Source organism: Schistocerca gregaria, chromosome 3, assembly GCF_023897955.1.
Source record: "Schistocerca gregaria isolate iqSchGreg1 chromosome 3, iqSchGreg1.2, whole genome shotgun sequence".
NCBI lineage: Eukaryota > Metazoa > Arthropoda > Insecta > Orthoptera > Acrididae > Schistocerca > Schistocerca gregaria.
The window spans coordinates 281,710,632-281,737,791 of NC_064922.1; the positions used below are offsets into that span (position 1 = coordinate 281,710,632).

At 38.1% G+C, this 27,160-nt stretch overlaps 1 protein-coding gene across 2 annotated transcripts in view; it reads left to right on the forward strand.

Annotated features, from left to right (window-relative positions):
• The first annotated feature begins 336 nt into the window (after positions 1-336).
• LOC126355628 (E3 ubiquitin-protein ligase Ubr3) overlaps positions 337-27,160 on the forward strand; it is a 259,907-nt gene continuing 233,083 nt past the window's right edge. The window contains exons 1-3 of one of the 2 annotated variants that reach the window (XM_050005991.1): positions 337-1,363; positions 2,969-3,182; positions 18,373-18,501. In XM_050005991.1, the coding sequence (XP_049861948.1) occupies positions 1,138-1,363; positions 2,969-3,182; positions 18,373-18,501 (569 nt within the window). In that variant the 5' untranslated portion in view covers positions 337-1,137. The remainder of the gene's footprint in view (positions 1,364-2,968; positions 3,183-18,372; positions 18,502-27,160) is intronic. The other variant, XM_050005992.1, reaches the window with a different exon arrangement.

Consider the following 27,160-nt stretch of genomic DNA (forward strand, 5'->3'; position numbering starts at 1 on the left):
AATGCATGCTACACTAAAGCGCCGATTCCACTGACTAGAATAAGCTACAAAGGTAAATATAAAGGTAGGTCTGTGATATTTTCTAACGAAGTAGTCCAGAAGCAACTATATGCCCACAATATTTCCAAATTACTTAACAAGCGGTTGCTGATTTTTTTTTAAATTTCACTTTTACAGTGCAGTAAGTGACTTATTCTTTACTTTAGGCTAATGTTCTTATGAACAGGCTGTGTGTATGCGGAAAGATACGTCATGATAATGTTCGAGCTCTAGTTAACTGTGGGTTCTCCAATAAGTAACTTAATCAGATTGTTCTCATATCGGTTCATGCCGGGTAGTTTAGCTGTGATAATCGACTTAACCAGTCGTGCTTGCAGAACAACAAGAAAGGCCGTACTTCGCACTTTCTACTAAACTGTCGTCTATACGCCAAAGATACTACTTTTGTTAATGAGATTGTTCTCATATCGGTTCATGCCGGGTAGTTTAGCTGTGATAATCGACTTAACCAGTCGTGCTTGCAGAACAACAAGAAAGGCCGTACTTCGAACTTTCTACTGAACTGTCGTCTATACGCCAAAGATACTACTTTTGTTGTTTTGTCTAACTAGGGAAACGTTTTGAGTTGATATCTTTGGGTTGCCACGAATCACAGACACTATAGTCTGTGACTTGTTTCTGTTTTGATTGGAATTTAGAGGGCGCTTTCGCAGCTGTAGACAGTTGACTTTCATTTGTCTTGTCCGTATCGTACGTACTGCCATCTAGTATGATTGAAGTTCATTTGTCCTTGATAGTTAGGATTGTTGATGGGAAATGGTGCAATATTTTTAAGAATCTGTTTTTATCATCCATCCCATAATGCTCTATCGTTCACAACAAATATTTTTTTGACCTTATATCGAATTGATCGTCGCGGCTTAACCTTCAAAATTGCTTAGTCTACTGATGTCAAGGCTTAATTTGTTGCTGATGCCATCGACCGTTTAGTCTGTTTCTTTTATTCCCAATATATTTTCATGGTGTATCATTGCCTATACGTCGCTTTGACAGATCGTTCTACTACAATAAGTCGTATGGGTTGGGCGTTAATGGAATTACTTGTTTGGCGAAAGAAGTTTTACGATTAGCTCAAGAATGGCATCCAATAGTAATGCTGCCCATGTGTTAATGAAAAAGGGTAAACGAGGTGCAGCAGCGTACGTCCATGCAGATTGTTCGAATTCTTCATCTCCGCAGCATCTGAGTGAACTATTGGATATAATATTAAATCCTGGAAAACCCATAGAAGAATGGGAGACTATAGACTGGATCAAGTGGTTGATGGCTGGAGGAAAGACGCCTGATGAATTCGCAAGTATAGGTAAGCCCTGCAAGTGTACTAAATGACTATTAACTGTGCTTACATGCTTCATAAAGAAAACCCAGTTTTGTCGTAAAAATGCTGTCTCGTTCTAGATGAAAATGTAGTTGACGTGACGTGTGTTTACATATCAGCTGTGAGACGTACTATGCATCACACACTTATTCACGAAGTATGCCCGTAAAACTAGCTTTTGGGTAATAGCTGATTAATAAAATTGTGAAAATAATTTCACTTTACTGAAAGCTGCCAGGATAATTGCTAACATTTAATCATCCTTTGCGCAGACGTGTGTACCGAGATGAAAACAAAAAGAAATAAAACCTTATATGCAATTTGATGTGCTCAAAGAAGTGTTAAGTTTAGAGTATTATTAATCAGAAATACCGAATGAAAAAATTATACATCTCTATCTGTTTGATGAGAGTTGTCGTCTGTTCGTTATGTAATATGATTTTGGCACATCATAACATTATTTCTTGTTGATTACAACGAATCACTTACCCTATGCACTATTTATTACGTTAGAGATATTACTTTAAACTCACTGACGCATTCAAGTCACCAAAAGTTCAATCGGTATAATTCTTTTATAGAACTATTTAATAACCACGATTTTTCCTTCTCGCATATACAAGTAGCAAATACAGTGTGTTTCGTGAAATTGTTGCGTGTGGTACAGTGAGGCAAGTTTCCTTCTTTGTAAGAACTTGCAGCCTAGTTTGTGGTTGGGCAGAAAAAGTGTAGTTGTTCATAAGATTGAGAAATTCTGATTTTTGTCGTAGGGCCTCTGTAAAATGTGCGCCTCTGTGGGTGATTAGATGACTTTTTCTTGAGTAGTGCTAATATCATATATTTAATATTAAGTCTGTTTTACATACGTCTGATTAATTTCCTATATTGATATAGAATGTGTCCAGACGATGTTTTGTTTATGAACTTGACTGGTAATTTTTCTAAGTATAGGTATTCAGATTTTGTAATTTTAAAGCTCCACAGAAATGTACGTTTTTCAGTTGCTCATTGAGCCTTTAATAACCACCACATATAAGGTGTCAGCAGATAAATAATTGAAATGAATCACATGGTGGCCCCACTTTGCATTTTTCTTAATTTATTTACTTAATAAACAGCAAAATGCTCCTCAGACGTTTTTCTAATTGTAATACACTTTTTCTGAATTTACTTTGCAGTTTTCATCATTTATAATGAAAAGTGCATTACTTAATGAATTAAATAGGGCTTTGGACTACACTACAGAACAATCTATTACCACAAGTTTTAATTTACTCAGTTATCGGCTTTGACAACTTGCTATAAATTATCATCTTCCAATCACGATTTTGATGAGATGTGGTCAGTTTCACACTATAAACTGCCCTGTGTTAGTTGTGTTTTTAGCTTCTACCTCACTTCTAGAAAGTTAGCAACAATTATCAAATTATCTGGTTTCACATATTTATGGGTTCTTGCATGCCTATATGGAAGAGATGATTTTTGGCCCAAAGCAGTGATAGGCTACCCCCTTTGTATGTATGTAACTATTTTGTATAAACATGTAGCCATATGTATTATAATTAAAATTTATGTTGGAACATCTTCCAGTTCGTAGGTATGACAATGCAACAACATGCGGATTAGTGTGGACTGCCAACTTTGTGGCATATCGCTGTCGCACATGTGGCATTTCTCCTTGTATGTCACTTTGTGCTGAGTGCTTCCAAAAGGGGAACCATGTGGGACACGACTTCAATATGTTTCGTAGTCAAGCAGGAGGTGCTTGTGATTGTGGGGACACATCTGTCATGAAGGAAATGGGGTAAGTGTAATAATTGTTGATTAAGTTTCTGTTCCCAGAGTTTTAACCTTCTTAAGTTGGGTTTATTATTTAGTAATAGGTGGTTATATCATTGCAAAAGACTAAAAAAGACATGTGATGCATATCTTCAATTACTGTATAAAGTTTGTTAGCAGTGGAAAAAGAAATATTGTTTTAGGCATTGTCAATGTAATGGAATATGAAGCATTACTTTCTTTAATTGGCAAAGGTTTGCTATTGTGAAACCTTGGATTTTGTCCATATGAATCATTTACTGATTAAAGCTAAGACTGCATAAGATGGAGAGAACAACAAAAACTGAGGGAGAGAAGCATATCCGAGCTGTTTAATTGGCAGCTGTAAATAAATGTTAGAGTTAGATTTTAAAGAGTGGATGGAAAGCTAGCAGCAATAGATGTAGTTGGCAGCCACTACTAACCCCCTCAGCAGCAAACTTTGTGGCGCAGATGTGCATCTAATATAATACTTATGAAAATACAAAATTTAGTTTTCTGTTATCAGAGGGCACACATGAGGGAAGATGTACTGTGAGATATTGATCATAGAATTCAGGGAAATGTTATGACTTTGCTGAAGGCCTATAGTCCAGTCAAATAGCAGATATACCTTGCAAAAGGTGGGGTAGAAGAGTTTATTTTTTTCAACTCGTTCATATGGTTGGAAAGATTAGAAAACAGAGTTTTGCCAAAAAAATTTCCTTGGGAAAACTGCAGTGAATTTTCGTGGAAAATTTTGGCCTTTTCTCAGTTTTTCCAAAATATCTCAGTTTCATTTGGTCCTATCGCTTTAACATCTATTTTCTCTTTTAAAGAGCACAAAATTCTCTACAAATTTGATTCTTGCCATTTTTTTCTATTCCCAATATCTAAGGCCTACAGTGCCTCAAAAAGTACCAATTTTTCAAATTTTGAGCATAGTAAGATACCTTATATTTGAACACTATTTTTTCAGTTTCTGTTTGTGTAGTATAAATACATTATACATCATGTTATATGTTGGAATTTACCACCTCACTTTCAGGTATTCAATTTCTCTGTATGCAACATGAGGATTGCTGGGCACCCAACTATTGTGATTCTTACATCACTACCTGAAGTTCACTATGAGCCACCTCAGCCCTGGTATTTGTAAAACTATAAATGTAAATCATTAAGACACACACACACAAAATAAATTGGCTCAGGAAACTGAACTGTTATTAGCTGCAATAGGCAACCTAATTTTCTTGTGTATAAAAGCCACACAGTTGACATTTAAAATAAGTAGCTTTATTACAACTAAAATGCATTGTCAGTTACTAAAAAATGTTGACAGTTCTGGGTGTGTAATACTTGTAATATCGCACTTTAGCGCACTTGAGACAGATATGAGCATCACTTCCAACGTTTTGATGGGCCAGGTTCCTCAGTGTCACCAGAAATACCTTGAGTTACGGATTCAGGGTCTGTACATAGAGTTGATCCCAGATTGACCTCTTCTTTAAACAGCGAGTCAGCCTCAGCAAGTTCGTTGATTTCGTCAGCGGTTTCCTCGGCATCCTCCATAACATCTTCTTCACTGTCTTCATATAAAAATTTTGGCTAGTTTTTGGAATTGATCCCAATACATTTCTTGCAAATTGAAGAACATTTCAAACCCGCTTTTCTGCAGGAGCACCCTCTGCCACAGTTCAACTTGCAGGAAACAATGTGAAGAAGTGCTTCAGGTGCTGGATCTTGGCTCATCATAATAGGTATTGGACCGTGGTCACTGTGATTCCAGTCCCATTTCTCAGGAGGTTTCCAGTTTCCCATCCAACTTTGGACTTGTTGGTAAGTCCGCAACAAATGATGTTGTGCAGTATTTTGTGTAGGTGGCAACCGTGCAAATTTCAGTTTGCTTTTTGTGGCAGACTTGGCGAATAGCTGGTACCGCAAATGGTCGAGTGTGTGGGAACTGCTGACACCTCCACTATACAATGCGATAGTAACCTGTTCTCCTGCTGTTATTATTTCTTCACGGGTAGCATGTGGTTTATTGAATTTTTTTGCAACAATATTGCAGCACTTAATTTTTCCTTGACCAAAAAAAACGGATGTTGTATCACCTCCGCTAAAGGCATGAGTGAACAGAATATATTCACTGTCTAACTTGTAAGATGCAGTGGAAAAGCACTTGTCTTCTGCATTTCCTCTTCCTGGCTTTAAGAAAAATAAGTTTTCAGTGCCTTGCCCCAAACCGGTCATGAGCACAAGTAGGTCAACATCTTCTCCTACAATGACAACACTTCCAAAATCTTTGGTTCTTGAAATGGCAGATTTACAATCATAACACCAGAATCCTCTTGTGCCTGGTGCACTTCAATGCTACACTCCAGAAATTCCTTTTTAAGAAGTGTGATCAAACGCATCTTGTTTCGTTCGTTGTACAAGAACTTGTCCTGAGGGACTTGGTTCACCATCTCTGATTCAACCACAACATCAACCGAAGAATGTTGTTTGGACCTACGAATCTTCTCAGCACTCTTTGTGCTACATTTGTCTCCCTTACATGGATACCCATCAAATACAATAGCAAATTGAGATCCAAAATGATGTTGCAGGTAAGAAACATAACTTTGGGCTATTTTTTTTATAAGTGATCATTAACATCAATCACCTGTAGAAAATGTACGGCACCTGCATGCAATCATATTACATATTGTAACACAAATAAACTTCACGCAATCCGACGTGAATGTTTCATAGTTACTGAATAAGATTCTGTTTGTCCTGGCCCTGCAGCAAAGTGAGATGGCAAATTCCAATGAATAACATGATGAGTAATATGTTTATACTACACAAATAGAAACTGAAATAACAGCGTTCAAAAATTAGGTAATTTGCCACTTTGCACGAAATTTGAAAAATTGTTATTTTTTGACGCGCTGTAGTGCCGTAGATACTGGGAGTAGAAAAAAATGGTAAGAATCAAATTTGTAGAGAATTTTGTGCTCTTTAAAAAAGAAAATAGACATCAAAGTGATAGGAGCAAATGAAACTGAGATATTTTGAAAAAACTGAAAAAATTCCAAAATTTCGAAGTTTTTTGACTGCATAAAGTTTTCCCCAAGAGAAATTTTGTTGGCAAAACTCGATTTTCTAACCATTCCAATGATATAAACGAGTTAAAAAAATAAAATCTTCTACCCTGCCTTTTGCAAGGTACAGGCTTTTTTTTCTGACTGTTTGACTGGCCTACTATGTTACTATAAAGGTAATGAAAACATGGCCAATATGAAAAGTAGCGAGCAGCTAGATCAGACTCTAGGGTTGATGACTATTGACGTTAAAGGCTGGCACCAAGCAAAACCCAGATTGCATCCCATAATTTAGTAGCTTTGTTTGGAATGTTCATGTGGACATCAGATGCCTAATCCATCGTAGAAGGTGCAGTGGTAACTCTTATGCCCACACCTCTATCATCCAAAAGAAGGCACATTGATTCCCACTCAAAAACATTTACACCTACGGTGTCAATCTGAATCTTTTATAGCACACTGTTTTTGCAGCTAAAGATTACAGCAACCGCTGCCATTGGCATTTCAGCACCAATTCTAATGTAGATGTTTGCTTGTATCTCAGTTTAATACGGATAATTAGCATGTAACTTCTTCACTATGGTGCTTCTGCCATTATGCAGTAATGGGTGTTGTTTTTGGAATTGTATCACACAGAACATTGGCTTAGATATTTCACAGCCATAAGGTATATCTCCAAGTCCACATTGATTGTATATCTTATTGGGATAATGGAAGCATCTGATTCCACCCCTCTGCTTTTATCAATGACGTCACCAATATGGCGGAAACGACCATTCACAACAACTCTCATACCGCTCCTATGTCGTCGTCATGTAAACATGACAACAAACACCAAAATAGATTGAAAAACCACCAAACCGATATTCCTCCAAAATTATAATTAAACTAATGGGACAAGCGGGGTGAAATGGAGGTTTTTGGGTGGGGGCAAACTAAATATACACACGCCACTACACCAAATGACAAAAAAACACTAAAATAACAAGGCCCCACAACCTTCCCAAATTCCACCACACAAAATTCACTGGAATTCGTCACTTCCCTTGACCTGTATAGGTCAACAGAAACAACCGATACCACGCTATAAATCTTGAAACATGCACCACCACCACACTTAATCTGACCACAAAAAAACAGCACCTTGAAAATCAAAATTGGAATTGAACACTTCCCTTGACCTGTTATCCTTACGACATCTCCACATATAGCCGTCCCTGGTACAAAATGCCGGAACTTTAGTAATCCTCATTTCTTCACGACACACTGGACACTTCACAACTTCAGCCAACAGGCTGAATGGTTGAAGAAATTTTATTAGACACAACGCACTGTCCCCTATCGTCACTGACAACCTAAAAAAAATTCACACGCGGCAAACAGGAAAAAAAAGCTACAATACTGTCGACATAACAAAACTAAAATCGTTAACTCACTGAATAATATTCTGCTGAAAGCACAGTCACCACCAATACCACACATGTGTAATGCTACTACACAAATGAACCCCATATGCCACATAATACACTACCCATAAACACACCACCAGAGAGAACCACCGACCGCAACAATATGCCACCTATAAACACGCCACACATGTAAACTAAACCAAAAACATCACCTAACGCGCGCGCATGCGCACACACACACACACACACACACACACACACACACACACACACACACACCACCACCACCACCAGAAGGCAACACCGATCACATCAAAACGACACCTACAAACACGCCACTCTCACAAACTAAACTCTGTGCTGTCGTGACGTCACACACAACAGCAGCCTTACGTCTCGTGTCGAAGCTGGCGGGTGGAATTTGATGCATCCGTTGACCCATATTATTTCAGTTGCATTAGAAAAAGTGTATTTGAGCATACCATTCTAACTCCCATATAAACTGCAAATCTTTTTTGTATCCTCATATTGATTTTGTGCCCCTCTGCTTGTCATTTTCATTTGCTCTAAGTACAAATTCATTAAACAGTATCATTTTCAGCTTGCTGGTCATACATTGTGTTTCCTTATTATAACTCATTTTCATCTGCACTCTCCTTGTTCAGTTGAGTTTCTGATTTTATTTTTTTTTAATTTTTTTTAAGAAGAAAATATGCCTGTGCCCTAAGCAAATAAAAAAAAGTTTGGCTAAATAGTCGTCTTATCTAGCTCATTTGTAGATTTTAATTTTCTCGTCTCTACAGGTAATCTAATTAAGGAAGGCCTCTTACAGTATATCTGGTAAAATGGTGTAACCTTTTCTAATTTACTAATCATTCCTGGCCTTCCCACACCCATATAGTTGTCTAATTGATACAACTGTTACACAATGTTTTTTTAATGTACATATTTTTGATTGTTTATAAGCTTTTGGCAGATATTTGGTCAAAATCTTTCACAGAATCTGTAATTATTGATGAAGTGGTAACTCATGTGTATTTCATAACCTCCTCTCATGTTGGCACCAGTTTCTAAACCCTGCACCGTTAATTTCTTAGTCAGGATGATTGCTTATTGCAAAAGGTTTGCAAAATTTTTAATCCAAATCATTGCAAGTCATCAAAAAACACTGTAGGGTTTGTAGCTCTTCACAAATTCTCTGTCCTTCCTTAAATGTATAAAACTGTTGCAATTCATGTTTGTTAAACCAAATATTAGGCATCCGTTATCCATCTCTGTAATATATTTGTTAATTTCACTTTCCCCTGTCATTCCCATTTTCATTAATAGTATTGTAATCTTGTCATTTCAGGACTTTTTTTCATATATCAGATGATTTTATCTACTCTTTTGTAACAGTCTTTTAGGAATGCGTGTATTCCCCTAAGAAGATTCTTAATGTTGTACTGTAGCTTTGCATTTCGTTGTGATGGTATCCAATACAGGGCTGTCACAAGTTCTGGAAATCAGGCAATTTCAAATGTGTTGGGGAAATCAGTGAAATATCAGAGAAATTTTAAAAGAACACTGGAAAACTCAGTAGATACAATGGTTTGTTTACTGAGATATCATGCATTGTCGCTGGCTGGCCGCAGCCGAGTATGTGCACTGCTTCCCTACTCCCTCATTCTTACTGATTCACCCCATCCTACCATTCTACCATTCCCCTCACCTTGCAGCCAGTGCTACAACCACTTCTTGCCACTGGCCTAGCAGCTGCCAGCAAGAGGCAGGGAGGCATGAGGAGTGGTTTGTTTGGATCTGATTTTCAGAGACTGTTGACACAGCAGACAGAGGCGGCGGTTGTGTGCGCATGAGTTGAGTCTGAGTGATTATGTGAAAGTGTTTGTGCTCCCGTTTTCTGACAAGGCTATGGCTGAAAATTTAGTTGTGAGAGTATGATTGCCTCTTCTATGTGCCTGCTTGGCTCAGCGAACATCTTCGTGTTGAGTTGTTACCTATCCTCATTAGTATTAATTCTCACAGTATTCACACAAGTTATCTGTTGCATGGATTGATCACCGCAATTTGATTGCATCAATATGGTGTCCGTGACACGTAAATAGCTGGCCACATGAGTGGACTTCCACTACAGGTCAGAACTGCAGGCCATTTCTGCAGTTATCTCATAGAGATCGGGCCTGCCGATGAATTTCAGGAACTGCAACTGTCTCACTCCAAGCACATTGTACAGTGTAGCGTTTTACAGACATTTTAGTTACTGTGGTTCATTTTGGCTCTTAGAAAGTATGTTTGGCTGCCGGGTTGCAACTCTTCATTCAGGTGATGCCACATTGGGTGACCTGTGAGTCTGTGATCATGAAATGATGACGAGGTAACACATTACCAAGTACATGAGTGGAGAAAAAAAAAATAAATAAATATATATATATATATATATATATATATATATATATATATATATATATATATATATATATATATATATATATTGTCACTGTCAATCTCAAAATTTGTTAGGCAAAAATGCCAAAACTTGTCAGGAAATCAGGGAAACATCAGGGAATTTTACTTGGGGAAAATTGTGGCAACCCTGCGACATCTTGGCTAAGGAGATATGATGCCTTTTCCATTCCTTAGCATTCATGTTACCTCAGTCTCTTTGTCTCCATTAACTTTATCATTATGATTGCACCGTCTCACTTGTTACCAACAAAGTGCTAGTTACATTGTTTGTTCTCATTTTTAACTTTGATCGTCTTGTTCGCTAGAGTGATTCAGTAAAAATGCAGTTTCAGTATAGCACTGTTTTTCTGTTACATACTGCTGTTGGCAACTGTTAGCTCAATGAATGATGAGAAGTGAACATGAAAATTTATGAGTTTATTTGTTGGTACCCAATCAGAATATTCATTCATAATTTCCTATGCTTCTTATATAAAGATAGCTGTAATTGTTTTTTAGGTTAGTATTTAAATACATCATCATACTTTTTGGGGAAATTGGGAATAAAACATAAAAGCAGGTTACTGCAATGAGGAACATACATCTTGGGCTACACTACATCTTCATACACACTCTGCAAGTCACCGCACAATGCATGGTAGAGGGTATTCTGTACCACTGTTTGCCATTTCCTTTCCTGCTCCACTCACAAATAAAGCAAAGGATAGACTGCCAGTGTGTCTCCACATGAGCCTTCATTTCTCTAATCTTCGTAGTCCTTACATGAAGTATATGTTGGTGGCAGTTGGGTTGTTCAGAAAGTCAGCTTCAAATGTCGGTTCTCTTAAATTTTCTCAATATTGTTCCTCGAAAAGAACATCACCTTTCCTCTAGGGATTCCCATTTGAGTTCCTAAAGCATCTCTATAACGCTTGCATGTTGTTTGAACTTATCGGTAACAAATCTATCAGCCTGATTCTGAATTACGTTGATGCTTTTTTGCCATCCAATCTGATGCAGATTCCAAACACTCGAGAGTACTCAAGAATAGGTAACACTAGCATCATATGTGCAATGTCCTTTGCTGGTGAACCATACTTCCCAAAATTCTCCCAATAAACCAGTCAGCCGTTTGCCTTCCCTACCACAGTCCTCATTTTCTCATTCCATTTCATTTCACTTTGCAGTGTTACTCTCAGATTTGTAAATAACCTGACTATGTCAAACAGCACATTACCAATGCTCTATTTCAAAGTTACAAATTTGTTTGTCCTAGACATTCACATAATGTAAATTTTTCTGCATGTTGAGCTAGGTGTCATTCGTTTTTATACGTATACAAACTATCTGTCGGACAGGGTGGGCAGCAATCTGTAATTGTTTATTGATGATTGTGTGTGTGTGTGTGTGTGTGTGTGTGTGTGTGTGTGTGTACTTCCCTGGGGCACTCCAAATGATACCCTTGTCTTTGATGAAACCTCACCTTCGAGGACAGTGTACTGGTTTTTATTGCTTACTAAGTCTTCAAGCCACTCATATCTGGGAATGTATGCCATTTGCTCGTATCTTCATTACCAGTCTGTAGTACTTTCCAGAATCTAGAATTTTGCCCCACAATCATAGTTTGCAGTATATAATGCGAAAAAAAGACAAATTGAGTTTTGTATGAGTGTTGCACTCTAAAATAGTGCTGATTCGTGGATAGAAGCTTTTCACTGTCCAACAAATCTCTTATTTTCAAAGTCAGAATGCAATAAAGTATTCTGTTGCAAACTGATGATGTTGGTCTGTAATTTTGCGGGTCCATTCTTTTATCATTCTGGTATTCAGGAGTCACCTGCACTTTTTTCCAGTTGCTTGGGACTTAGCACTGGGTGCGAGATTCACAATAAGTCCAAGCTATCTAAAGAACCAGTGCCATAGAATTCTCTTTGTGAAACCAAGTTGGGTTTCCATCTGGGCCTGGTGATATATTTGTCTCCACTCTTTCACTTGTTTCTCTATGCCAGGGATGACTATTAATATGTAGTCCACACAGGAGTCTGTGAGATGGTCAAACAATGGTATGTTTGTACGATTCTCCTGGTTGAACGAATTCTTAAACACAAAGTTTAAAAGCTTCAGCTTTTCTTTTGATATCTTATACTACCACATGAGACTGGTCAATGAGTTACTGGTTGGTAATCTTAGACCCCCTTTGTGACTTTACATTGGACCAGAATTTTCTCGGATTCTCAGCCAGGTCTTTTGCTAAAGTATGACAATGAGAGTCGTATGCTTCATAAATAGGTTCTTTCGCAGAGGCATGAATCTCTGCTCCTATGTCAGTCATCATTTACTTGCTCTCTTTTGAACTGAGTGCAACAGTGTTTGCTTCCTCAGCATTTTCTGAATTTTGTTCTTAAACCATGATGGGTATTTATCTTGCTTAATCCACTTATTAAGTGCTTACTTCTCCAGGGCAAAATTTATAGTCTGTTTAAACTTTGCCCATAATTCCTCTATGTCTGTCATACTGGAACTAAATAACATCAATTCATTGTCTAAGTGAGATACTAACAACTGCTTTTCTGCTCTTTCTAGCAGAAATCCTCCATAGCCGCCTTGACTGATTTATTAACTTTAGTAACTGTTGTTGCTGTATCATCGTTGTCATCGTCATCATCCATCTGTTTGTTCCCCCCTTGCAGTGAATCCACAGATGTCACAACATATACTCTGTATGTTGTTAAAGTCGCCTCCAACTAGTTTTGCATGATCTGGGCATTTACTCGCTACTGCCTGTGGACTTCCTTTGAATGACTCAAAAACTGTCACAGCAAAATCAGGCGACCAGTAAAAACATCCAACAATTAACTTGGTTTCATCTAGACCTGTTATAGGCGACCGGATAGCTTCACTGGCACAGTCAATTTCAATCTCAATAGAGACAATATTCTTGTCAACTGCAATATGCAGCCTCCCTCCACCTCATGTGGTGCCTAATCTGTCTTTCTGGTATTTGTTCTATGAGTTGCTAATCATTTCAGAGCTTTATACTTCAGGTTTCAGTCAGCTCTTGGTCCCAATAATAATTTGCACCAGCCAGCTCTTGGTCCCAATAATAATTTGAGCCCAAGAATTTTTGTGGGCATCAGTAAAGTCAGGAACTTTGTTACGAATGCTTCAACAAGTTGCTGATAAAGTTTTAACAGTCAAAGAATCTTTACTCTAAGTGCAGTCTTATTTCACTATATGCGTACTGTCTGATGACTGTTCATCACATTACCGCCTAGCCCAATAAAACCCCACATGCATTTCACAAGTATTCTACTTCCTGAGTATCTGCTTCCTTTGTGTTGTGCACCCCTGACCTATCGAGGGAAGTCCTACAACCAGAGGACCCTAATCAACTCTGGAAACAAAGCTGCAAATTGTTAGCTCCATTTGCACCCTGCACAATAGCCAGCAGGCTTCACCACTTCCTATAGCCATCTGTATGACTGAGGATGGCCTCAAAACCCATGCGGAAGGCATTGTTCGTGTGATATACAACTTGCAAATTACTGCTTCCTGCACTCTGCAGGCAAGGCCTCCCCTACATCCTGAATGAGCTTCTCCCTCCCTCCTGGCAGACGTATTTAGTACACATTGGCTTTCTTTCCAGCCCTGAATGCTGTCTCCATAAGGGGCTCCATCATGCACCTAATGTTGGAGCTCCTGATAAATAGCAGACCCCTGCGTACGTGTGCCTGCTTGGACCTGTTCACTCAAAGGGCAATAGGCAAAGCCACACAACCAGTCTCCACATTGTCCCTCCACTTCAAGTGACACAGATGTGTCAGTCTACCTGCTGTGAGAACGGATTCATCACGTTGGATACACTAGGAGCTGCGTACGCAGCTGAGCCAATGGATGAAACAAGTGACACCTGAGTTGACCCATGTGACATGCCAAATTCTACTCAACTGCTAAACTTCGAGGCAACTTCCTGGCTCTATGAACAGTTGAAAACAAGGGGAAACGACAGCCTTTATATATCGAGAGAATGTGCGCCTTTACTTTGTGGTTTAATGATGATGGCATCCTCTTGGGCAAAATTGTTCCTCATTCGGATCTTTGGGTCGGGATTATTCAGAAAGATGTCATCAGGAAAAGCAAAACTGGAATTCTGTGAGTTGGAGTGTGTGCTGTTACATCCCTTAATTAGTTAAGTAGGCTAGAGATTTAAAATGAGAGGTGGATAGGTTGAAATTAGATACAGTGGGAATTAGTGGAGTGACATGGTAGGATGGACAGGACTCCCTGTCATCTGAGTGCAGTGTTATCAGAAAAATTCAACCAGGAGTAGGTCTAATAATGAAAAAGGAAATAGCAATGTGGGTAATATTATGAATAACATATTGACCATATTACCATGGCTGAGGTAGATACATAGGCAACACCTACAACAGTAACAGTTTGCATGCTGACTAGCTCTGCGTTTTACAGAGACTGAAAGAAAGTATGGTGAGATAAAAGAAATTATTCAGTAGTTCAGAAAGATGAAAATTTTATTTTGGTGGGAGTCTGGAGTCTGATAGTAGAAAAAAGACAAGATGGAAAAACAGTAGGAGAAGACTGATGAAAGAAAGGAATGAGAGAGGAAGCCGCCTGTTAGAACTTTGCACAAAACATAATTTAATCATTGCTAACACTTTAAGATTCAAATGAGAAGTTTTTATACATGGAAGAAACACAGAGACACTAGTACATTTCACATAGATTACATGATGGTAACTGAAACTAGATTACAAGCTGCAAAACTTTCACATTGGCAGATGTGGATTCTGACCATAATGTCTTGGGTGTGACTTATGGATTAAAGCTGAAGAAATTGCAGATAGATCGAACGTGGATAAATTGAATGAACCAGAGGTTGTTGAGAATTTCAAAGGTACCGTTAAGCAAACTATTGATAGAAATGGGGTAAAAGAATACAACAGAAGACAAATGGGTAATTTTGAGAGATGAAATAGTAAAGGCAACACAGCATCATGAAACCAAAAAGACAAGATCCATTAGAAGTCCTTGAATAACACACAAGGTATTGAACCTAACTAATGTAAGAAGAAAATATAAAAACTCAGCAGATGACGCAGGCCAAAGGGAATACAAATGTCTAAAAACTGTATTGACAGGAAGGGCAAAATGGTGAAACACTGATGGCTGGATGAAAACTGCATGCATGATTAGGAGAAAGACCAATGCTGATAATAGGGAAACTAAACAGACCACTGGAAAAAATAGAACCAAAGTATGAATATTAAGAGCTCAAATGCCAAGCTTGTATTAAGCAAAGAAGGGAATACTGAAAGTTGGAAGAAATAAGTAGCAAGTCTAAATAAGGGAAACTAACTTGAAGAAAATGTTGTTTTAGGGGAAGAAGTAGTAGGTGAAGATGAGATGGAAGATTTGATGCTGCAAGAAGAATTTGACAGAGTACTGCAAGACTTACATTGAAACAAGACCCCCCAGGAGTATATAAAATTCCATCAGAATTACTGAGATCCTTACAGAGAGCCAGTCATGACAAAATTATTCCACCTAGTGTGCAAGATAAATGAGATTTGCAAATTATCCTAATATAGGAGAACAAATATAATAATACCAATTCAAAAGAAGGCTGGCACTGACAGATGTGAATACTGCCAAATTGTCAGTTTAATAAGTTGTAGCCTTAAAATATTGACACTTATTATTTACATAAGAATGGCAAAACTGGTAGAAGCCATTCGCGGGGGAGGTCAGTTTGGGTTCTGGAGAAATGAAGGAACACGCAAGGCAGTACTAACCCTAAGAATGATCTTAGAAGATAGGTTGAAGAAAGGAAAACCTGCCTTTGTACCATTTGTAGATTTAGAGAAAGCTTTTGGTAATGTTGATTGGAATACTCTCTTGGGGATTCTGAGGATGTAATACAGGAAACAGAAAGTTACCACTAGTCTAGAAATCAGACTGTATTTCCAAGACTTGAAGGGCATAGAAGGGAGGCAGTGGTTAAGCAGGAAGTGAGACAGCATGGAGCCTCTGTGTTGGGCAAGCTCAGGAACACACAATACATTGAGATTTGCTGAGGACATTGCAGAGGTTGCAAGGGGTTTTGCAGAGTAGTTGAACAAAATGAACAGTGTCTTAAAAAGAAGATACAAGCTTTTGATACTTTGGTGTTAAAGAAGAATGCAGAAGATTAGATAGGTTGATCGAGTTATTAATGAGAAAGTACTGAATTGATTTGAGGGAAGAAGAGATTTATCACACAACTTGATTAATAGTGGAGATTGGTTAATATGACACACCCTAAGGTGCCAAGGAATAGCTGATTTTGTAACAGAAAGAAGTATGGGGTGAAGATTTTAGAGGGAGACCATGGCTCGGATGCAAGAAAATGGTTTCAGACAAATATAGGTTGGAATAATTGTTCACATTACATTAGTGTGTAGAGCTGCTTGAAACCACTCTTTGGACTGAAGATCACAACAACATGGTACACCAGTTTTGTTTGTCACCAACCAGGAACCCTAATAGTTTCCCTAACAAGTTTATAACACTCATATCTTTTGTCAATATTTGATTGATCATCATTACATCTGAAGCTCATGCCAGGGGTATGCCATAAACAATTGCAGTTTCAACTTAACAAATTTTATGTTTCTGTTTAACTTTCCAAAAATTTGATTGTGGAAGTATTTCTTGTAACAAACTTAAAATAAGTTACTTTTTGTATATTTATAAATAGAACAGATAAAAACTGTTTCAAAGTGGAGTCTGCTGTAGAAAGTGCTAACCCACAAGACCGGTTTTTACAGTTTATGTACTAAAGTGTTTTCTAACAGTACATGTGGAGCCACATGTGACTTGGCGTGTGGTGTATTCAAAAATACAGCAGATAAAACAATCACTCTAACCATGCCTAATGTGAGAGTTAACACTTTCTTCTGCCAGCCCATTCAATGAATCCCAGTGCATTAATTTCAGCTTCTCCCTATTTATGTGTTTAGAATTATATATATTTATATCAATCAGTACACTTTTCATTTACAACAACTGAAAGATAAGCCTGAATAGCTTTAAATTTGTACCCTTTTAGCTTCATTTTCACCTACCTAATATAAAAGTGCAAAACTTCCCTTAGTTATTATTAGTGTGTGCACACTGTTACTTTACTATTCCCAATATAAAAGAAAGACAGTGGTATAAATCTATATTCTGTGCAGTGTGAGCCTAGAAATTCAACATTACTATTTGTTGGAAACAGTAGACCAGTTGTGTAATTATTTGATTGGTGTTTCAAGTTGTGTGTAGTTAATCTCTCATTTTTTTGCGCTGTGGCACTGATAACAATGGACTAGAAATACCACCTCATCATAATTATGTAGAAATTATAGTTTCATAGCTTTTTTGTTGATATGCGGAAAATGTCCTTTTGAGATGGATACTGTTCAAAAATTCAACAGCGGGGTGTGTATTGTTACCACAGTCAAAAGTGTGCTGGAAAGGAGTGTTAGAGATACAAGAAACATGACTAGACACCTATTTTCCTTCAATTCCCTAAGAAACTTTTAAAAAATTGAGAGCAGTTGACATATTGATATCACAAGCCTTTTTTATGTCATCTAAAATTTTATTTTGCAATGATAGACGTGTCTTAAGACAAAATAAGTGGTCATGGAGCTAGTTTTCAGTTAAATAAATAAATCTAATTGAAAGCGTACATATATAACATTGTAATGTTTCTTATTGGTTTCAGTAGCTTAGAGAGTCCTGTAGAAAGCACACACACAAAATATGACTGTTTGTGTTAAAATTGTGTTATTAATGTGGCTTCCAAATAATTGTAGAGAAGAATTATATGATTTTAGTTGGTGTTATTGTTTGTGTGTTGAAACCTGTTGTCATGATCCCTGTTTTTGAAGACGTTAAATGCAGAAAACCAAAAACAAGATTGTACATTTGGTTTTGAGCCATTATTCCTAAGTGAAAAGGTTTTCAAGTGATGGTTGAATTGCAGTGAATTTCGAGGTCAAACCACAAACAGGGCCGTAGCTGTTGTTTCTCTAAATCCATTTTTACCTAAGCAATTAGACCATAGTTAAAAAGCAACATGTTAGACCCAAATAAAAGTGATAACTTTTTCCAATCAGTCACAGCTTAAGTGTTGAAACTTGTTACACTTTTACATATTAATATTAACTACATTCAAAATGTTTCATATTTAATCTCTCATACAATTGCACAGGTTTTGTGATCGACATGGACCAAAGGCACAAGTCAACAAACCCTCTGCTCCTACTGATCTGATGTGTGTAGCAGAAGCTATAATGCCACGTATTATACTGAGACTGCTTCAACATCTCCGCGAACACAGGTACTGCAGAGAGAGAGAGAGAGAGAGAGAGAGAGTGTGTGTGTGTGTGTGTGTGTGTGTGTGTGTGTGTGTGTGTGTGTGTGTGTGTAAAAAGTAACTCTACATGGATTTGTACATTAGTATGGTTTTTTTACCTTATTAATCAAGCTACTCTTTGTTATTTGTGAATATAGCTGCCTTTGCAATTAGTGTCTACTGTCGGGATGATGTAGTTATAGTTGTTGTGCACAGCACCACTTCATAAGGCTTGGTAATATCGAAATTTTGTTGCAACCTGCCACCACGTGTAAACTAACTGCATCCTCTCCATGCTTACCGTATAACGCTTTCCCTGTGCAAAGGTGTATTTTGATGTGACACTTACTGTAACAGCAGTAACTGCTGCCACTATTTAATAGTGTGTTCAGATTCATAAATGACAAGAGTAAGAATCAACTCATTCCTCATTTGTACAGAGCTGTTCCTTGTGTAATCTGGCATTTAGTGTATGCTTTATGAAAGTGACCATACATTTGAGGTTTAATGTGTGTAATGATTCTGTAAATAAGACTATTTCGAACTTGGTTACACAAAATTTTTTAGTGATCCTTAACTCTGTGTATGCTTTGTGCTTTCATAGATATACTTGTACTAAACACTGTGTTTCTTTGCTAAAGTTGGCAACACAGTCAATACTAAACAATCCTGTTTGGTTGCTTCTTAGAATGCATACATAGTATACACCATTAAATATTTCTTTTCTTCGTACTGGCATAAGTTATTTTTGGACGTGCTTCATTAGCACTGTTCATTCTCCATGTAGATGTGAAGTTTGAGAATTTGCTAGCTATAGGTGTAGTAAAATACCTGAGTCAATTTGCATTCTTTATGAATACTTCACTCTGTGAGGTTCCATTGATTTGTTATATTTGTGGTGACATAAATGATCGACTATAACTTTCATACCTACAGGGTGCAACAAAATGTATGGCCAAACTTTCAGGGAAGTTTACTCATATGTTATATGACAATGGGTCCGCAAATGCTTGATTTCCATATTAAAAATAAGCACAGTCTCTGCATTTGAAGACATGCGTGGAAAAATTGGCTAACCCTCAAATGTAAGCATTGCCATATGTTGCTGGGTACGGGAACTATCAAAACTTACATTGGTCTCACCCCTAAATTCCCTAATGTAATATTTATGGGTCAGACCAATATCAATTTCAGTAGTTCCCGTACGCAACAGCAGATGGCAACACTTACCTGTAAGCTTATATATTTGAGGGTTAGCCCATTTTCTGTGCACGTTTTCAGTTCTTCCACACATTAATTGTGGGAAACACGTAGGAAATGAGCCTATCAGCACAGTATGAAAGAATGAAACACTTCCCACAGTTGAGGGTTGACACAATGTTGAAGGAACCATTCACAGAAGTGTACCTATGAAGGAAAATCAGTTGCTGATAGTGCCTGCACATACTGTATGTGGTACGGAAACAGCAGTTTCTTATGTGGCTCACCCCAGACAGTCAAGTGGTCAACATTACTTGTTGCAGCTAATTGACTTATGCTGACCCTAGGGTGTCACCAGCTGCACAAAGAAGTTCCTCTTCTAGCTCTAACATGGAAATAAAGCTTTTCAATGTCCATATATTTTATTCCTCTGTGCGTGAGGAATATTTCCTGAAAGTTTGGCTATACCTTTTTGTTATATTGCTTATATCACTGAAGGTGGCAGGGTCTACAAACAAATTCTGAACAGCTGTTGCATTACACACTTCGGTCCTTGTTGGGAACTGTGCTGTGGCTAATAATCCAAATTTGTACCTCAAAAACTGAATTTGCCCTCAGTCAGTACTGTCTGAAAGAAAAATAATGTTTATCTCCACAAACTATGGTTTGCCAGTTAAATATGCATAACCCTATGAAAACTGTGATTCTTCAGCTTCTCCTGACATACTTCATGATGAAATATTTCCCAGGTGAATGGCCGGATGTCTGTGTCCAATGGGCACAATATTTTGGCAAGTGATGATATTACCATAATCACGTGCGCTGATGAACATACTGCTTAGAGGCTGGCGTGGCACTTTTATCTCCAACTCCCTTCCCTACGATATGCCATTCTTTTTGCCGTCCCTGTCCTGCATCTTTTCCCTCACTCCTTTAACTTACACATTGCTCCATCCAAGGTTTGTACCCAAGTATGTATGCTAGTGGCATGTCTATTGTTCTTCCATCTGCTCCTGAAGTTAGTTTGATGTAGCAGAGAACCTCGCTCTTTCAAGGAGAAAGCCTTGGAATCAGCCCAATGGAAACCTGCCTGTTTCTTCCAGTATGTAAACTACAGCTTTGTCATATTGCCACATGGGAGAGACAAGCCAGAGAACTTTCTCATAAATCTCAGTACCGTACAACAGAACATTTTATCACAAAAGTGTGTGGGTAGAGCATTCCTCTTCCTGGATGTCTTGTTAAAAATAAAAGTGGCATTACATTGGGCCACACGTTGTACTGGAAGAAGATGCACACCATGTGGCACAGACCACCACCCAGTATGGAGGGATGATGTTTTCAGAACATTGGTACACAGGTCTCACTTTGACAATGGAAGTCTCAACCAAAAAATTTAACATCTAAGGATGGTGTTCTAGAAGAATTGCTACAAGAAGGGGCAAATTTGGTGAGTTATACTTCCTACACACCCTGTACAACTATCTGGAAATGCCAAGTGAAGACACTCTTTCACGCACCAGCTTAGACATAGAATCTTCTTGATAGTGTTAAAGACAACTTTGATCTTTGGAAATTGAGGGTCTATCAGGTACCCTGCCAAAGTGGCTAGATATAGGTCAGACTGCATACTGTCAAAGATCGTTGCTGGAAATACTAATGGCACATCAGATTGATACAGCCTAACCAGTTGGCAGTCACAGAATATTGTGTATAAGAATTACGCAGAATTGATTATGATCATATTAATACTCTGTCTTCCGGCGACACCACAGTGGTATCATCCGCGAAATAGCGGTCAACAGCCAGTGACACCATAGTGGTGTCGTGTGCATAGTATCACTCACTGGCTGGCGATACCACAGTGGAGTCATGAGCATAGCATTGCGCAGTGGCCAGCGACAGCACTTTTGCATTCTGTTGGTGTACACATGCCAACAAGTTTTTTGTTTTTATAAGTATTTGTGCCCTTTCATCATGGCTGACAAGAGAGACGATACTATTATTTACAATGAATGTTCGGACATCTTGTCTGATGTTCCGGATGACTTGGCCGATTGGGAAGAAGACATTGGACATCAAAAAAATGAAAGTGAAGCAGAATCATCAGAAGATAGTGAAATATGCCCAAGAATAATTCAGTGAATGCTATGGTTGCAAACTGATTCGGATGAATAAGACGAAGAAGACAGTGCACAGTGATCAGACTTAGATTTACCAAGGACCAATAACAAATTTGAAGGATCTCTTGGTCTAAATATATTTCCCAAAGATACACAGAGCAACACGGGTATCATAGAATTGTATACTGGGAATGATCTATTTGAATATATTAGCAACGAAACCAACAAGTACTACAGTCAAAATTGCAATGGAAGGAAACTGGGTTAAAAAAATGCCAAATTTGTCGACGCTATGGGACTGGAACTTAGAACCTGGTTTGGGCAACTGATTCAGACAAATATTATCATTTTTACATTTTTTTGATAACAATAATAAATTGGATAATGTTGGCTGGCTTTTCAAAGTACAATTTGTAATTGATTATTTTTCCAAAAAGTTTAGAGAAACTCTTACTCTAAGTCAAAACATCTCAATTGATGAAGAAATGATACCGTGGTGTGGACGGTTAAATTTTAAAGTTTAGAATCCTTCGAAAATTATGAAATACGGCATACTCATTTGGATTCTGTGTGATTCAAGTACGGGATACATTTCCTCATTCAAGATATATTCTGGCACTGGACAGGTAGCAAAAACAGTGATGGAACTATTGACACCTTCTTATGGAAAGTGGCAGCACCTCTACATGGATAATTATTGTATCAGTGCAGAACTTGCAAGAGAAGTTACTTGAAGAGAAAATTTGAGTTTGTGGAACGATATGGCAGAATAGAGGATTCTGGAGAAATAAAACACGCAAAAGTCAATATGTTTGAAGCTTGTCATCAACGGAAAGGTGAAGTACTCATACAGGTATGGAGAGCTTCGAAAACTAACAACAGTATGAATGATCTCTACAATATATAATGCCAATATGACGGACACTCGAAGAAAGTGTAGAAAAACCAGTAACACAGATAAAAAAAATAATAAAAAAATTAAAAAAAACTGACAGTATTACACAACAACAAACACATGAAAGGAGTGGATCGGGCAGACCAACATTTGAGTTATTACCCTGTATACAGAAAAACTATAAAATGGTGGAAAAAGGTTTGCATGTACCTTTTTAATTGCACATTATTTAATGCATTCCATACCTGTCAATATTTCAATACAGAACACAAGTCTCTGAATTCATGATTTTTTATTGAAAGTGTCTGGTTCATGGATAAAAGACCATGTACTTGCTTCTGAGCAAAACTTGGAAGTTGTCACTACATCGTGTACGTCTCATCATGATCTTGTTGACAGACTTTCTGGTCATAAAGTAACACCAATTAATACTTACTTCTGAAATGAATAAACAAAAACAAAAAAATGCCATGTATGTTCCAGGAACAAGAAAAGAACAACAAACAACTTAATATGCAAGTCTTGTGGAGTTGCATTACGTCCTGGAGACTTTTTCTGGGTATTGTATGAAAGAGAAATACTAAGTACCAAAGACAATGCAAATAAACAGATATATGAAACAAAAAAAATATTTATTTAAATATGTATATCTTCAAAATTTCATGAAAGTAAGGGAACAGGGTTGGGAACTTACGAAAACTAATGATATTAGTAAAAATTAACAATTTATAATCTCCTGATGATGTCAAAAATGGCCGGTGACAAGCCAAGTAATCCGAATTAGTGCTGCTGGCGCCAAGCAAATAAATTTGTGGGAGACGTGCGGGTTGCAGAGTGTTAAGGTTCTGACACAAATGTCTGGATTAGAATATATCGATATTCAAGTAAGAGAACTGCTAATCAATCATCATAATGACTACATCCTTCATAAGGCCTGGGAACCCACAGTTAGTCTGATTATGGAGAGGAAGGAGATACCCACAAAGAACTGGCTTAGATGGCAGGTGGAGGAACAGCAGAGGTGTTGTCAGCAGACATACCTGGGTGTTCACCTAGAACAGAGCAGGTGGAGGAGTGCGGGAAGAGATGCTGGGCACGGTCGGGGCATAGGAGGGCAGATTGGAGGGAAGGAAGGAAGTGCTAAAAGTACGGGCCCCCTAAACATTAAGTTCATCAGTACGCCTGATGATGGCAACTTGGTTGCCTGCCAAAAAGTTGAGTACAATGGACACTGACATCTGACTATTCACTCATGAGCCATTTCACCTATGAAAACTGTCTCTTAACTGCTTTTATGAAGCTTAAGATATTTCCTACAAATTGTCTGTAAATTGTTAATGTTTTAAGCTTGTGTGTTTTGTAGTCTATTATTGTGGCATAACTTTCAAGGAGCTGTTAAACACAATATTCAATAATCTGAAGAGTTTGAGATGTGGCTCCATTTTTGCACTCCATATTTATTCTTACTGAATGTGCACTTGGGCAATGACAGACATCCAGGAACATGAATTTTGGTGGTCGAATTGTGCTATAACCACTATGCTGAGGTCAGTGTTGCAGGATGATAACTTCTGCCTCCAAAGTGGCATGTGCAGGTCACTATGAGATACAACTCCACTACCACAGTGAACACAGAGTCAGGAATGCTTAGCCAACACTGCCCAATGGGCTATCCAATGGCTTGTGGACTAGAGGCTTCACCTAGTTGATCTACATTTACATACGTACTCCCAAGCCGCCGTATGGTGCAAGCCAGAGGGTACCTTGTCCCACTATGGGTAATTTCCTTTCCTGTTCCACTTGTGAATAGAGCCAGGGGAAAAATGACTGTTTATATATATCCATGGGTCTTATGCAAAATGTACATTGGCAGCAGTAGAACTGTTCTTCAGTCACCCTCAAATGCCAGTTCTATGAATTTTCTCAGTGGTGCCCTTCGAAAAGAGTTCCAGTGGCATCTCTATAATACTTTCATGTTGTTCGAACCTACCAGTAACGAATCTAGCAGCCCAATTCTGTCTTGGTGCGCATCCCGAACATGTGTCACGCACTCAACAATGGGTTGCACTAGTATCCTATATGTGGTCTCCTTTACAGATGGCTCACACTTCCCTCAAATTCTCCTGATAAACTGTAGTTGACCCTTCACCTTCCCTACAACAATCTTTACTAGCATATTCCATTTTATACACCTGTAACATTATGCCTAGATAATCAATCCGTGTGAATGTCTAGCAGCACAATACTAATGCTGTACTCGAACATTATGGCTTTGTTTTTCCTACTCATCTGCATTAACTTATATTTTTCTATATTTAGATCTAGCTGCCATTCATCACATGAATTAGAAATTTTGTCCAAGTCATCTTGTATCTTCCTACTGTCACTCAATAATGATACCTTCCCACATATCGTAGCATTATCAGCAAACAAGTGCAGACTGCTGGTAACACTGTCCACCAGATCATTTATGTATTTACAAAATAACAGTGGTCGTGTAACACTTCTCTGGGGCAGTTGTGATGATACTGTTGTCTATGATCTTGAGAACAACATTCTGGGTTATGTTACTTAAGAAGTCTTCAAGCCAACCATATACCTGGAAACCTGTTTTGTATACTTGGGCTTCGGCTTATTGTCGGCAATGTGGTAGCATGTCAAATGCTTTGCCGAAATCTAGAAATAGGGAATCGGCCTGTTGCTGTTCATCCATTGTTTGCAGGATTTTGTATGAGAAAACGGCAAACTGAGTTTCACACAAGTGATGCTATCTAAAACCATGCTGATTTGTGGACAGAAGCTTCGCCCTCTCAGGGAGATTTATTTTATTCATACTGAGAATATGTTCAAGTATTCTGCGGCAGACTGATTTTAAAGGTATTGCTCTGTAATTTTGTGGGTTCATTCTTTTGCTCTTCATATATACAGGAATCAGCTGTGTTTTTTCCAGCCGCTTGAAACTTTGTACTGGGAGAGAGTATGGTGATAAATGCAAGCTAAGTAAGGGGCCATTGCTGCAGAGAACTATTTGGAAAACCAAATTGGGATTCCATCAGGACTTGGTGATTTATTAGCTTTCAGTTGTTTCTTTACACCAAGGATGCTTATTACTATATCCTCCGTACAGGAATCTGTGGGATAGTCAAGTGACAGTATGTTTGTAATATTCTCCTACATAAACAATTTTTTAAATGTGAATTTAATGCTTTGGCTTTACTTTCGCTATCTGCTTCTGCCACACCAGACTGGTCAACACTTGACTGGATAGAAGCCTTAGCCCCAATTAGTGATTTTATGTAGGACCAGAATTCTCTCGGATTCTTGACTAAATCTGTTGCTAAAGTGTGACGGCGGTAGTTGTTGCATGTGCCCCACATCAGTCATTTTACAGCTGCACAAATTTCTGTTAACTTTTGCCTGTTGCCATTTGTACATTCTTTTAAACCAGAGTGCAACAGCCTTTGCTTCCTCAATATTTTTCGAATTTCATTGTTACACCACTGTGAGTCTTTTCCATCCTTAATCCACTTACTTTGCATATACTTCTCCAAAGGATGAATTACAGTTCATTGAAATTGTTCCCTTAATTGCTCTACGCCCATTGTAGTGGAACTAAATCATGTTATAAGTGGGATGTTAACAACTGTCTATCCGCTATTTCTAGCACAAATACTCTCCTAGCTTTCTTGATTGTTTCATTAACATTTGTAACCGAAGTCTCTGTGATGATATTGTCACTAATCCTTGTCTCTGTACTGATGCTGTTGATTAGGTCAGTCCTGTTTGTAGCTATAAAGTCTTAAAATATTTCTTTTGTGTGTGAGTTGTTGAACTAGCTGCCTAAGACAGATTTTTGAAAACATATTCAAAAGAACTTTGCAAGACTGTCTGTCCGTACCTGTGGCAATGAATCAATAGATGTCCCTGTCTATATGTTAACAGTCGTTTCCAACTAGTATTGCAGGATCTGGGTATTTCCGCCCTACTGACTGTGGACTTCCTGTCAGTGGCTTTGAAACCATCACAATGGAATCATGTGGCTGGCAAAACATCCAAAAATTTACTTTATTTCGCCTAGACCTGTTATACAAAACTAGATAACTTCACTTTCACACTCAAATTCAACCTCAGGAGAGATAATATTTTTGTCAACTGCAACAAACACACCCTGTCCTATGGCATCTAATCTGTTTTTTGATATATGTTCTGCGAATTGCTAAATAACTCAGAGCTTTTTACTTCAAGTTTCAGCCATTTCTTGGTCCCATGAGTAATTTGAGTGTGAGAAGTTTCCTAATGGGCACTAAGCTTAGGAACTTTGTTATGAATGCTTCGAAAATTTAGTGATAAAATCCTGACATTCGAAGTGCCTTTACTGTGAACACAGTCTGATTTCACTATCTGTGAGTCGTCTGGAAAGTGTTCA